Source organism: Lissotriton vulgaris, chromosome 9, assembly GCF_964263255.1.
Source record: "Lissotriton vulgaris chromosome 9, aLisVul1.2, whole genome shotgun sequence".
Classification (NCBI taxonomy): domain Eukaryota; kingdom Metazoa; phylum Chordata; class Amphibia; order Caudata; family Salamandridae; genus Lissotriton; species Lissotriton vulgaris.
The window spans coordinates 144180487-144195864 of NC_141697.1; the positions used below are offsets into that span (position 1 = coordinate 144180487).

The 15378-nt window shown below is 43.4% G+C and overlaps 1 protein-coding gene across 2 annotated transcripts in view; it reads right to left on the bottom strand.

Moving 5' to 3' along the window:
* Positions 1-15378, bottom strand: part of LOC147689747 (cytosolic phospholipase A2 delta-like) — a 164854-nt gene that overhangs the window by 106762 nt on the left and 42714 nt on the right. For both annotated transcript variants that reach the window (XM_086937227.1, XM_086937226.1), the window contains exons 3-7: positions 13001-13137; positions 8621-8752; positions 7560-7600; positions 3839-3881; positions 3436-3499 (exon numbers count right to left, since the gene is read on the bottom strand). In XM_086937227.1, coding sequence (XP_086793353.1) covers positions 3436-3499; positions 3839-3881; positions 7560-7600; positions 8621-8752; positions 13001-13137 — 417 coding nt within the window. The remainder of the gene's footprint in view (positions 1-3435; positions 3500-3838; positions 3882-7559; positions 7601-8620; positions 8753-13000; positions 13138-15378) is intronic.

Genomic DNA, 15378 nt, shown 5'->3' on the forward strand with positions numbered 1-15378 from the left:
CAACTTTTTAAAAGTGGCATTTTCAAAACTGTAACCAAAAATCCAATTTCATCATAAAAGAGGGTTTTTTACTTCAATTCCAAAGACACCAAATATGAACTAATTACTTGTTCCCATTTGGAAGTTACAGATACATAAAAGTAATACATTAACTCCTATGTTATCCAATGGGAGAAGGAGGCCTTGCAGTAGTGAAAAACGAATTTAAGAGCTTTTTACTACCAGGACATGTAAAACTTAAAACTACATGTCCTACTTTTTAAATACATTGCACCTTGCCCTGTGACTTTTTATGGCCTACTCTAGGGGTACCTAATATATGTATTGAAAAGGCATGTTTGAGTCTGGCAAAAGGTTTATTTTGCCATGTTGAAACTGTACACATAAGCTGCAATGGCAGGCCTGAGTCAGGTTTTCAGGGCCACTTAAGCAGGTGGCATAACAAGTGCTGCAGGGCTACTAGTGGCATTTAATGTACAGCTTCTGGGTATATGTAGTGCCACTTTACTAGGGACTTAGAAGTAAGTTAAATATTCCAGATGGGGATAAGCCAATAATATCATGCTTAGAGGAGAAAGCACATGCACTTTAGCACTAGTTAGCAGCAGTAACATGCTCAGTCCTAATACCAGTAAAAGCAAGGTCAGAAAAAGTCGAGGGGTAAGGCAAAAAGTCAGTGGGTAAGCCATCCTGAGGCTGACAGGTCTAACACACCCAAAATGCAACAGGGGCGAAGACAGAGCCTGGTGTACTTGACCTCCCAGGTACATTATAGACTACAGCTTACAGCAGCCCTGAATTGCCAAAGGTAACGTCTGATTTCTTTTAATATTTGCACTAAAGTGACCAGTCTGGATTTGTCCCTTTTTCTGCACCCTTGGCCTTAGCTCTGTACTACCCTTTTTAAATCGTGCGAAGTATCTTGAACAAAACCTTGTATACCATTAATGTGACAATGTTTTAAGGTGTGACCACACGCACTTTATCGGTGGTTATCAGTGGCAAAGTGCACCGAGTTCTATGGGCAACAAAAACAATATCAGAAAATTATGGAGGAATTAAGGCAAAGGTTTTGGGAGAAGACCACCCTAAGGCTGACAAGTCTAACACGCTGCTCTTTTGGTCACCGTCACTAGACCAAAGAGTTTTTTTGTACATTGTACTTGTGTTTGATGTTGCACAAAATAGACATCTGCAAACATTTGGAGCTAGAATCAGTGGTTTGAATGCACAGAGGATTATGTCTATGCTTAATCAGTGATTTTGAGAACCCTTTATTGTAAGAGAGTGCCACCACTCTGACCATTCCATTCATTTGTTGAGATGTTCAAGATCACTAAACCACCTTTAGTTTGCAACCCACAGCAAATCTATGATGAGTAGTTGCCAAAATGTGAATCAATGCAAACATCCATCTTACTGCAAACAAAGATACTGATCTGTAAGAATCATCCTTTGGTGGGTGTATCCAATTGTATAGAGTCTCTGAAGCCCTGAGAGCATTTCTTGACAGCTTTCCAGACTTTTGTGAATTCTCCAAGACAATCTCTCATCAGATGGAACACTTGTGACTAAATACCACTTGATTCCTTATCGCTTGTTTTGCTTTCAGCCTGTGAAATAGTACAGCATTTTGTATGAAATCATTGACCAGGGCAGTAGGCAGTTGCCCACATAGAAGCCCCAAGACATACATATGCAACTCTGTAAATAGAGTTGGTGCAAGGAGTTTAGTCACTCTAGGCAGGATAACATTTTGCTTCATTATTTCAATCGCAAAGGAGACATCTATTAGGGATTTCTTAACGTTTGCCCCGGTTCCACTCTAAAGGGTAGACTCTGGTCCTTGTGCCAGCATGGATTTACTCTGGGGTTAGAATTCAGAGTATTTTGATAAACACTCCATCACCTTGCCACCCCGGCAGCATTCCCATGGCAAGCTTCAGCATCTGAATCTGCTGAAACTTACTAGAAGAAAACTTACGAGAAAATTCTGCTACATGAGGAATTTGGCATGGAAAACACTGATTTTGCATTTGAAGTTATTGCAGCACCAGGTACATGTCATGCTCTTTTCCAGTCCATTTATAATCTGAGACTATGAGGCTTCGGTGGTGCACAAACAGGAAAAATCTACATATCTGCAAGCTGAGAGGTAATCTCAGCTGAATAAAGAGCACACCTATGAACCACGAGTTACTCAAGCCATTGCGGTTTGATCATTGGAAGAATCAACTTGGATTTTCATTCTTCGATAAACTGAGCATCAATTACATGAACACATGATTGTTCCTTCATCTAGTGCAAAGCATATAAAAAACCTATAGGGATAAACTAAAAAAGCACGCTGCTACCTGGAAATACTACAAAATGAAACTAGGTCATTTTATTTTTTCCCCAAAGATTCTCTCTCTAAATTCTTACAAGATACTTCCAGAAAACTTCTAACACGAAGGAGGGTCTGTGAATGGTTGCCATCTAGTTGCTGAGTAACTTGTGCAATTGTACTCAAGTATCCGTGTAACAGTGTCAGCCTGAAAGGTGGTCCAGGGTAGGTAAGGGTTCATCACAGATGAGGGGGATAAACCAGATGAAGGAACACTGTGAAAAATATCCTGCCAAATAAAAAATTCCAATGAACCCTCTCAGTATCCCGTCTTCACAAAGGACTTGAACCTCGAACCCAGGACTTCTCAGATCTGCATTTTGAGGTTTTCTTCTCTGTCGCTAAGGGTTCCACCTGACCTCGTTCACCGCAATGCCAGCCTCTTCGTTGGCTTGTAGTTTGGGACCAACAACTGGTGCCTCACTGCCTTTATGGGGATGTGAAGTCCTATGTTTGAGCAACAGCAGATCCATTTAGGTCTATCTCCATTTCAGAGATGTATTTTTTTTACACAATTGTACAAGATATTGTTTACCTACAAAAGTTCAAAACTGAAGACTTTATGTAGTCAGTCTTACATTTTTTTATGCCTCTCTTACATTACACAGCATTTTGACTAAGCCACTGTTTAATGTTTCGCTTGTCGGTGGTGTACGCCGCCTCGCATCTTTGCAGACGAGGACATAATTTACAGCATCAGATTTTGACCCAGAGAAAGGCAAATGAGAGAGAATGAAGAAGACTGGAAAAAAGGAAAACAGTGACAAAGGGAGAAAGCAGGGATGAAAAAGAACCTGAAAGAGTGAGATAACGAGACAGGAAGTGTAGGGTGGTGGAAGGAAGAGGTGTGAGGTGGAATCAAGACCAGGCAGCATTGGTAACTGGAAATCCTTGCATTTGGCAGCAGTTGTGGCAGGCTTCTAAGAAAACCTTTAGACCCCTGCCCGTATTATTTTACAAATCAAGCTCTGACATAATCATGGGCAGGCGGGACATCACTGGCAATGCAGGAAATACTGAAAAGAACCCCTTGAAAGGCGCCCCCTTACCATTGAAAGTTTTGGCACTCTTCTGCTTGTCAACCTTAATTTCTAAACAGGAAAGTTCACGGCACTGCAAGAGATGATGTGAAAAGAGAAGAAGCCATCAGGTACAGATATCCAGGTCTACATTCATTGTAGTGTACTTGCTCATCAGATGCAAGACAGGGGCGTAAATCAGCCTAGGTGGGTGAGTGGAACCGCCCTCACACGATTTTGGACAGCTTAATATATTGATGTTAGATTTGATTTGTCAACAATTGGTGCTTTAGATATTTCCTAGGGTTGTCCATTACATGCAGTAATGAAAACTGTTAGCTTGATATTTGGTGCTCTCTTAGCGTATCTATGTATGTTACACACTCACAAGGAAACGTGAACATCTCCACACTAGTGAAAATCAAGAACCTACCACAAGTACTCCATTCGTTGTGATTTTCTCGGAGGGATCAGTTCTGCAAGAACAGAAAACACAGAGAAAAATCTTTAGGTGAACTAGTAAGTGCATCCATAAGAGAATTAATGTGCTTAGGGCGGATCCAATAAACGCTTTGGTTCCCATTCTTAATAAAGTGCACGCATATAGACTCTGGCATTTGCGACCTCGCATAAGTGTAGCTTTAGGTTTTATGGGTCTTGACAAGGATTTTCCAGAATGTTCCAGGAAAAATGACAGTCACTCGTTTCCAGGCTTGCTCCTGGAACACGTTTGTGAATGTGCAATTTCAACTACTGAGGCATTTCTGCATGCACAATTTTGCACAGTCCACAATGACAAAGTCCACGTTTACACAAGGGATAATGATATTGCTGTACAATGTCAGTTTTCTTCCTCTTTTATTCCATGGGAAAATATTTTTTACTTTCGAGAAAACCCTTACCTTTACACCCCAGCCAATGTCTGGGTGTTCTCTTCCACTACCAACCAATTAAATGAATGTATTCTTGCAGTACACGCTTCACCAAACATTCCAGTGTAAATGTAAATGTATAGGCATTTATATAGCGCACTACCTACCCGTAGGGTCCCAAGGCGCTTTGACCGCTGCGAAACCCTTCCTGGCTTCCCTGAGAGATGGTCCCTTAATGGGTATCTCCAGGGTGAGACCAGGCATCCCCGGCGGTCTGGTGGGGCCGTTAGTGAAGATGAGGCAAGCTAATGCCCAGAGTTGCCGAGTTTGATCGCTGATCAGAGTGGGCACCGAGGCGAGAGAATTATCGAGTCCACTGACCCTGGTCCAGAAACCTGCCGCGCCGGGAATCGAACCCTGGTCCCGGGCCGTCCTCTGCTCTCGGGTCTGCCGCCTCTAACCAGTGAGCCACACTACTTCACAGTGTTATAGGCCACAAAAAATATTGTGTACAACCACTAACTCTTCCCAAACTTTCCAGACTGTTCCCAAATTTTCCAGTGTTCCTGCTTTCAGACGGGGCATATTAACAACGGCCAGCGATAATCATCGCTGGCCGTGCTTAGCGATAATTATATTATCGCAGGCTATCTCAGGCATTTATCGCCCTGGTAGCGCGTTATTAACAACGCGTTACTCCAGGGCGATAAAAATTTCATAGATAGCGAGGTTATCTCCCTTTTGCAGGAAACATCGCTGGTTTTCCAGAGATGTTCCCTGCAAAAGGGCGATAACCTTGCTGATACGACCCACATGGTCATATCAGCATAATCCACCCCCTATGTTAGGGATGGCTAAATCAGGATTTTAGCAGACGTTAGATTTTGGCGAAAACTGCAGTTTTGCAAAAATCTAATGTCTTCTAAAATCATGTGGGCTGTCTTGTAAATATTGCGATGTAAACATTAGCGATATTTGCAAGGTAGTCCATCTGGGGTATGCCCAGTAATGCCCACTTTGCATCTCATTGGAGATGCAAAAGGGAGGCGTTGGGAAAAAGGCTGCTAACATGCGATTAGGCATGTTAGCACCGTCTTGTAAATAGGGCGCTGGTTTTTTCTCCGCTTTTTTGACTTTGTAAGCCAATAAAGCGGAGATAAAGCACTTGTAAATATGCCCCAGACATTCTCTTGTTGCTTCACTTCACCGGAGAGGGTGTGGAATAGGGGTCAGAGCTGCTGACTTCGTAGCTGGGGATCCAGAGTCTTGGTGTTGGAAGTCTCTTAATCTCCCCGTGTCTATGGACAGCCCTAGAGACCCTCACGGCTGAATAGCCGCGCTATACAAGTCCAAGTATTTTTATTTTTTCTGGTGCAGAGAGGACCAGCCTGGCAGTCCAGTCTGAACTTTTCCTATTGGAGCACGACCAAGGCCGATGTGGATGACTGGGTCTAATCTGAGGTGGCGTGCTGGGCAACAAAACGATGGGCAGGGATGCAGCCCAAGGGATTACCAGTGGAGTGAGATTAATTCAAGCATTCCACCCATCACTTTTTTGTAGACTTTGAATCAGTGTGTTTTCTTTGATGTACTTATTTTACTGACTTGACGACATGTTAACTGCTGGTTCGCTGATTTAAGAAACACGAACACATACTATTTGTCTTCATAGTAGGCTAAAGGTGTTCATTAAATCACCCTTGCAAGATCATTTGCTTAACTTTGCTGTCTTGATAATATGTTGTTGAATGTACAGTTTTTTGCTACACAAAGATTTATTATGGCCGCACCAAAACATTGGTTCATGGGCATACGTATATACTATACAATATGTTGCTGTTCACGGCTTGTTAGTTCACCACTAACAATGTAAACTTCGTTTTTGACTCCCTTTCATAACACTTTACGCAGAGGGCGCAGTTTAACTCTGCCAATGCAGTCTGTCCAATAAGGGGCCCAGCTCCCAGCATCCATATTGCGGTAGTTCAAGAACAAAGTTGTCAACTATAACCAAACACTTCCCCCCCCCCCAAAAAAAATTGACCTATTAGCATTGTGTTTGCATGTTTAAGGAAAGCGAGGCCTATTGGCTTTGCCTGTGCTGGATTTTATTCTGTCTTTACCACCAGGGAGTGATTTCACAGCTCGCCTAGGCAGGCGGGAAGGTTTGTGTAATATGCCCAAAATGTTTTGCTAATTTTTAATGCTACAGACATATGCTGTGCGGGCAGTTCTTACGAAGAGATAAGGGAGAAAGGATCATTTGTTTTAATGGAAGAGTTAATTTAGTGAAGGGGACAATCAAAGAAGGAAGTGACGCATAACCTTTTTTAACTTTTTCGTTACTACGATGTGCATTGCTCCAGTTGCAAGCAGGCCCGGACTGGCCGTTGCGGGCACCGGGCAATCCCCCGGTGCGCCGCAAGGGTGGGGGCCGGTTTTGGGCCAAGGGGCCGTTTTTGTTACAGGGCTGTTTTTGCAGCATAGCTGCAAAAGCGGCCCTGTAACAAAATCGGCCGAAATCCGGCCTGACAAAGAGCTCGGTTGCACCCACAGGGGGGCGGCCGAGCACTGTGCCAGGGCCGGTTTTGGTTCTCAGTCCGGCCCTGGTTGCAAGGCAGTAAGCAAAACATTGTGGGGCATATTTATCAAGGATTCACTCAATGCAATGCAGCAAGCCTCCTTCCTGAAAGAGAACGGGCAGGAATGCACCATATTTAACATAATACAGTGCATTTCAGTCGTTGCACTACGGTGCAAGGGATTCCGCATTGTAAGCAGGATAGGCATTTTACTCTTTCCATCTGGCTGCCGATTGCAGCACACACAGAAAGAGGAAAAAACTCGGACAATTAAAGATATTTCTCCTCGTTACGCCTCACCTGGGGAAGCGCAGCATGTTGATGCATTCCCAGGTCTATCATGATGGCAAATCTGAGAATGGGCCAAAATCCATCAATGAACGCGTAGGGACACCGACGCTCCCCCATGGAAAGCCTCCCTGTGGCAGAGTAACGCAACGCAGTGATTGTGCTGCCTGGTGTGGCTTGATATATCTGACTTAGGCATAGAGTCACCTTCTGCACCCTTGTAGGGCACAAGGGTGATGCACCTCACTGATAAATATGTCCCTAAGTTCAACAAAAGTATTGTTTAGTTATCCTCCAAAACGATGAGCATATTGGTTAAATATTAGATCAATTCTACATGTTTTCGTGGACTACTCATTGGTTGCATAAACATACACAACTTGAAGAAGTTCAATGTTTCTTCGGTACTTACGATTCTGTCATTCTGAATTCCATCTCAAGTTCCTCTTTTCCCTGTCAGGACAAGAAGATAAAGATTAGTTGAAGCCTCAGGTTGTAATCAAGATAACTCACATCTCAGGACTGTTCACAGAATGATCCTGATGTTTTACTTTCGGTTTCAAGAAAACAAACACGTTAGTGACAGATGCCCTTCTAGAAGGGACACCATGCTAATGAATGTCCTTCTTAAAAAAATGTAGGCATAGGAATTCTGTTTGTGAGTTGGGTCACTCTCACCCCTCATATTGTAGGCACAAAAAGAGTGCGCTAGGCTTGCAGATGTATGTCACCTGTAGTCCTGAGAGGTGGAGTCATGTCCATTTTAAAGTAATTTTATCAACACTACCTGTCCACAACAATTTAACTGTTAGATGTGTGCAGGAGCTGTGCAGAGAGTTTACAAAATGGAAGAGGCAAGTCCGGACAAGACCCTGATATTTTTTTCTGCTGCAGATTCGATTTATTTTGAGACAAAATGAGCCTGCCTCATTATTCAATACTTAAGTAGCAAGCATGCAGACTTCAGGTTGTACTATTTTTTTCAACTGCTTATTGAACATTTTTGAAAATATATATTTTTTTAAATTATCAAAGATTGTTCTATTTTCATTTTTTTAAAGAAGGTCACTCTTAGAGAGGGCGTTCTCTGCTACAATCTTTACTACACCAGTAACTTGATTTTTAAGGAAGAACTGTGCTACTGCTGTTTAAAAATGGTCACACAATTAATTTCTTCTAATTGTAACCGGGTGCTGAAATATTTCTATAGTAGAGCCTGGAGCAAAATTTGTTTTCTGCATTCTCCAGTGCACAAGCAGCAAAATAAATTTGCCCTGCTGTGCGCCAAGTACAATGTTTATTTAATAGGGTCCCAGCTGCATGCTATTTTCTATACCATCAACTGAAGGGAATTCAATTCCAAAGGTGGAAGCAATACTACAAACACATACATAATCATAATGAAAGCTAATTGATTAAAAACAGCAGTTATGAGTCTTACTCCAACATCTTGAATATAATAACAGTTCTCACCTCTGAAGTCAGAGAAAAACACTTCTTGACGGTCTCGTCAGACGTGAGTTTACCCACGTCAAAGTAGACGGTGTAGAGGTGGTCGTCTTTGGTGATCACATCTTCGTCCATGAGTGTCATGTGCAGGATGTGCTAATGAGAGACAGAAGAGCATGGTAAGTAGAGGTGGCAATCCTATGGGCGAATATCAGAAACAGAAATATCGTGTGGACGTAATATTCCGTCAAGAAAATTGAGGATAAAATATGGAGACAGGAAGTGCAAATAGGTAAATATAGATTTACTATTCTTAACTCCAGGTACCTAGAAGATACATGTATATATCATCAAGGTACATATATGTGAAGTTATATATAATAAGGCTTGCTTACATATAGAAAATGACCTTCCCGATATTTGTGTCCTCGATATTCTTGACAGGATATTTTGGTCCCTGACATTTCTGTTTCCCATATTCTGTCCAAATACCCAAATATATCCTCCAGCGCACAATCAGAGCCAAGGTTCATATGACGTCACTGCCTGCGATGTCATCAGGGTGAAAAGGCTTGTAATGTCACACCCACTGCTCCTATACTTTTGATGAAATTAAGTGTGTTCAACCAGTGACAAATCTCATTCATTGCACTGAGCTCATTCATGAACTGCAAGGGAATGGTGCGTACAGTTGTAAGATACCTGATAATGAAGGATTAGCCATAGATTAATGTTTTAGTGTTTGGGATATTTGTATGGAGCTGTCTGCAAAGAGGGAAAGTACAAGTGGCATCTGGTGTGGGAGGTCAGAGAAAGCAAGCTCTGCAGAAGGGTTTCAGTGGAGACAAGCTTTGGAATGGCCTCATCATGGAGAGAGTTGGAATTGCCTCATGAACAGGAGCTTTGGAATGGCCTCATGAAGGGGAGCTTTGGAATGGCCTCATGAACGGGAACTTTGGAATGGACTCATTAGGCGGGCTTTGGAATGGCCTTGTCATGCGAAGCTTCAGAATGGTCTCATGAACGGGAACTCTAGAATGGACTCAACAGGTGAGCTCTGGAATGGACTCATGAAGGGGAGCTTTGGAATGGCCTCATGAAGGGGAGCTTTGGAATTGACTCATTAGGCAAGCTTTGGAATGGCCTCATGAAGGGGAGCTTTGGAATTGACTCATTAGGCAAGCTTTGGAATGGCCTCCTGAAGGGGAGCTTTGGAATTGACTCATTAGGCAAGCTTTGGGATGGCCTCATTAAGGGGAGCTTTGGAATTGACTCATTAGGCAAGCTTTGGAATGGCCTCATTAAGGGGAGCTTTGGAATTGACTCATTAGGCAAGCTTTGGAATGGCCTCATGAACGGGAACTTTGGAATGGACTCATTAGGCGGGCTTTGGAATGGCCTTGTCATGCGAAGCTTCAGAATGGTCTCATGAACGGGAACTCTAGAATGGACTCAACAGGTGAGCTCTGGAATGGACTCATGAAGGGGAGCTTTGGAATGGCCTCATGAAGGGGAGCTTTGGAATTGACTCATTAGGCAAGCTTTGGAATGGCCTCATGAAGGGGAGCTTTGGAATTGACTCATTAGGCAAGCTTTGGGATGGCCTCATTAAGGGGAGCTTTGGAATTGACTCATTAGGCAAGCTTTGGAATAGCCTCATTAAGGGGAGCTTTGGAATGGTCTCATTAAGGGGAGCTTTGGAATGGTTCCATGAACGGAAACTCTGGAATGGACTCATGATGGGGAGCTTTGGAATGATTTCATGAACGGGAACTCTGGAATGGTCTCATCATGGGGAGCTTTGGAATGGTTTCATGATGGGAAGTATTTGAATGGCCTCACGAAGGGGAGCTTTGGAATGGACTTGTCATGGGAAGCATTTGAATGGCCTCATGAAGGGGAGCTTTGGAATGGACTTGTCCTGGGGACCATTGGGATGGCCTCATGAAGAGGGGCTTTGGAATGGCCTCATGAGGGGGAGCTTTACAATGGACTCGTCCTTTGGAATGGACTTGTCATGGGAAGCATTGGAATGGCCTCATGAAGGGGAGCTTTGGAATGGACTTGTCATGGGAAGCATTGGAATGGCCTCATGAAGGGGAGCTTTGGAAGGGACTTGTCATGGGAAGCATTGGAATGGCCTCATGAAGGGGAGCTTTGGAATGGTTTCATGAACGGGAACTCTGGAATGGACTCATGATAGGGAGCTTTGGAACGGCCTCGTCAGGTGAGCTTTGGAATGGACTTGTCATGGGAAGCATTGGAACGGGCTCATGAAGGGGAGCTTTGGAATGGTCTGATCATGTGAGGGAGGTGGCGGTAGCACAGCTGGCAAGAAGGACATTTTTAGATATATTCCACCAAAATGTTTACTCAGAAAACTAGGTTGAGTAATACCACATGCAGTAATGTGTAACTATCACATTACATGATTGAAGTAACATGCAGGTCACCCCCAGCGAAAGAATTGCGGTAACTACCTGAGGGAAAGTGCAGACAAAGTTCCAATAATGTTCCTAACTGAAGTTATTCCCTATATAAATGACCCAAACCCTAAATATAAGGGCCATAATGCACTCAACAAAGGCACTAACAATTTTGGAAAAAAAGGCATTACGCCTAGATTTACCACAGCATGAGGAATTTTGGGTTAACTCAATCACAATACTGAACTAAGTCTGAAAAAAGGGTTGATATAAAAGAACTGAAGCGAGGAAGTGCCGGGCAACTGGAATGTGACATCGGCCATGGAAAAAAAAGGATGCTTAGGAGAGAAGAAAGAGCCGAGGTAACACGGCAAGTGAGAAGCTATTGCAGGAGTCTCTGCTGGTGAAAATGAAGCAGTGTTGGAAGAACTTGACAGATGTCTAAGGAAGGAAGCACCAGCACCTACTAATGAATAGCCAACGCATGGTGGCGCTGTGTGTGTAATTTTTAATCAAAGCTCATTAGTGGAGCATTTTATTGCTTAATTTATCTTTAAAAAATGATAAAACTGGGACTTAAACCTGAAGTTTAAAGTGCCATGTGTGTTGCAGCAACTGAAGTGGACCTATGAGAAATACCTTGTGCCTTGGCACTTCATTTTTTTTGACAAATTAAGCAATGTATATAACCCTCTGAGTCATGCTAGGGGATGTCAATAACATGTCCAAACTCCTCCAGAATAAATGTTTAGTCGATCTTGAAGGTGGACTGAACATTTTCAAAACTCCCAGGATGTCCGAAGATGTCCTTCAGAGCAAAGTTGATATTTATGATGCAGGAACGCCCAGTCAATCAACTATGAATTGTTTTGTGACACACACACTGTTACCACCAGTGGCATTTGATGCCTGGACCGGTCATTCCTGCACACTATTCTCTGGCTCAATTATATCCAGTGCTTACTTTGTAAAAGAGTCAGTGTCTGTGCCCAAAGCTCTGCTCAGAAGCTCCCAGACAATGCTATTAAATGTTGGCACTCCAAATGCGTAAACGTGAATCCACGTCATGACTTTTTAATCCACTACCAGACAGCCCCTACCCTTTCTCTCTCTTGTAGGGTCCTGCTTTCTACGTTTGTGATGTTTCCCCCCCCCCGTCTTTCTCGTCCTTCTTTCCCCTGTGTTTGTTTTCCCCTCTTGCTATTGGTCAATGTCTAATGAGGGAAAATAAGTGCTGGTCCACACAAATGAGTGCCGGTTAGTCCTACTGGCAACCACAGGCTCAAATTAAGCACTGCTCATATCAGTATATTTGAATTTCCATCACATCATGAACCCCTTTTAGCACCTTGGGGTTTCTGCATAAGAGCCTCTTGCTTCTTAATGTCCATGTTGTTCATGCATTTCCACCATGCCCATGTGCAGTGCCATTCCAACATTAACACCAGGGAGAGGGCTTCCGTCCGCCTCATGTTAGCCAACCTGTTAGTCTATCACTGTGTTGGATAAAAACCTGAGAAATAAGTTGGCCCTTCTACATGGGACCCAAACTTTAAGATGGTCTGTGCCGTACACTGGGCATCTCTACGGCAAACCTGAAGAAGGCAATTGGATTTACTCCATAGCTCCTAAATCAACAAACAAATGTGAAAACCAAAAGAATATCCATATTACTAACTCAACCGAGAAGCATTTTAGATAGAGAAACCAGAATTATATATGTGGAAACCACCTCCAATGGCTACTTACGAAGTAGTACAATCGATCACCGGGCTACCGATTCTGCTACTCGAAGCAGTGAGTAACCAGAAAAGTCTAGGTTCGATGCTTTCCTCCGCCCATCCTTCTAAGTGTTCATGCATAGATACCACTGCGTCAGGTATTAGTAACATTTGCTACTTATAGTGCTACAAGGCCAGTGCCCGTGGCAAGAAGTTAGAAATACAGGTTAATATTAATATTGCTTATGGTGGCCCACCTTGATGTTGCCGTAGATGGTGAACTGGAAGGACTCGCCCCAATAGGGACCAGTGGAGTTCGAGACGGTTTTTGTGGTGAATTTTCGGTCTGTTGCGGACGGCATGGACAGGTTCACAAAGCAGTCAGCTCCTGTGACTGAACAAAAAGATGACAAGCATTGTGATCATGGTGGTGAACGGTATTCATCGTGATAAATGACATAGTGAAATCACGTGAGTCACAAGGAAAAAACGCCTTAAATCATGCATTTGTATATTCTTGCAAATGACAACGCTGCATTAGGCATAGAAAGGTGTTTGTACATTTGCATAAATGATGCAGAATATGCGTTAATCACACACTTTTGATTTCCACAAGTATGAATAGATTTTGGTGTTTTCTGAAAACGTCTTAGACTGGCCAGAGGCTTGTACACCAACATATCGCATTTAGTACACTTCGCCGGTTTAGGTGGACCTAAGCAGTGGCATAAGTTGTAAAATAATATTTTGGATGAAAATGAAAACTAATAATAATATGTGAATATGTTATTTCCCCAACCCCTAGTATGTTAAATGTCGTATACTTGTAAAGCGCAAAGCTGCCCCAGCAAAGGGGCGTCCCGGCGCTGTATACCGCTGGGGTACCCATCCTGGCTTTCCCTGTGAGATGGTCCCTCCTAGGCATCTCTAAGGTGAAGACAAGCATCCCCGGCACTGATGGGGCCGTTAGTAGAGATTAAGCAAGCTATTGCCCAGAGTTGCTGAGTGGGACCCATGGTTGGAGTAGGCACCGAGGCGAGAATTATCGTGTCCGCTGACCATGGCCCAAGACCCAGCCGCATCGGGAATCGAACCCTGGTCCCGGGCCGACCTCTGCTTCCGGGTCTGCCGCCTCTAACCAGTGAGCCACACTACTCCACTTCTGTACTATTACCAAACCCAGATACTACAGACCTTCAAGGTTAGGAAAATTGACACAAATTGTCCATGAATGTGAATACAATGCAGTTCAAACTCTACAGACATTCTTAATACACACTCATTGGCCCGAAGGAAAATGTCCGTAAATACTCAAGCAGTTCGAAGTTAGAAACCTACTCCGCCACCTCCACCCACCTGTCACCAAAGTCTGCGCCACGCTGCGGCACTTTCAGAGCACAGGAATGCAACATATCTACAATGATATGTCGCGTTCCTGTCGTCTCCGCTGCGCTGGTGCAGAAACAGCTGCCATGCGCCAGCGCAGGCACCCTTGCACCATGGAGCAAGGATGCCTGCGTCATGGGGAGATTGCTTTTGTGCTGGAAGGGGCACCTTCCTGCACAAAAGCAATAACTGCAGGCATTTTCCTTTTTCAATGCGTGCTGTAAACCGGCACCAGGCTATAGGGAGTGTTGTGCCAAACTACAGGACGCTAAGGTGTTTTTCGGCTAATATGCCACGTGGGATCCACTGACTCGCATGGGAGCCGCTGAATTCCAAAGAGCAGACGACTTGTATACTTACGTATACTGTACCGGTTAGCATGCCATTCAGGACTCCTGTACATAAAAGGAGCTTGAATATGAACTTTGAGAATCACTATACAATTTGGGTATCCTCTCTTTGAATTCCATATTTTCTGACTTGATCTGGTGCTAGACAATAGCTTGAATTCGAACTTTGAGAATCACTATATATTTTGGGCATCCTCGTTTTGAATTTTGTAGTTTCTGACATGATCCTGTGTAGGATAATAGGAGGACCCTTTAGTTAAGGATACGCTGTTGGTGCCTTTATATCGCTATTTGATGCTTATCCCCACTGGTGGTGGTGTACAGGACCAACTGTGAGAACTAAGGGAGTGACAACACTGTTACTTATTTTTTTAAACCCACAATATTGGCATTGGAAACCAACTTATTACATGATAGAGATCTACTCTGACCTTAATGTTTAAGACGATCCAACTTTGGTGACGTTGCATACTGAGGACAATCGTGAATTTTGTGTCCTGTTTAAACTCTGTGTACGCCCTGATGAAGTTCCTGTGGCACTAGGATTAGGGGAACGAAACGTGTTGGCTGTGCCGGTTTTATGAGAAAAAAACTACATGAATAAAGAGGAGAACTTTTGAAAAAATACTTTCTTTCTGATTGACTCCTTATAAGAGTGCACCTTCCATTTCTTATATTAGACATCCCCCAGCAGCGGGTAACGGGAGTAGCTGCACCTATGTAAAATATTTGAAACTAATGGAATCTATGTGCTTGACCTTGGTCTGCTGCTGTGTCTACTTTCATGTAAATAGGGTCAGATGGTTCTGGTGTATATTTCTTATGTATCCTAAGTGTTACCACCGAGCCTTCATAGGGTCTTAAAATATGTCATCAGTATGCCTACGCATGCTTTTTAA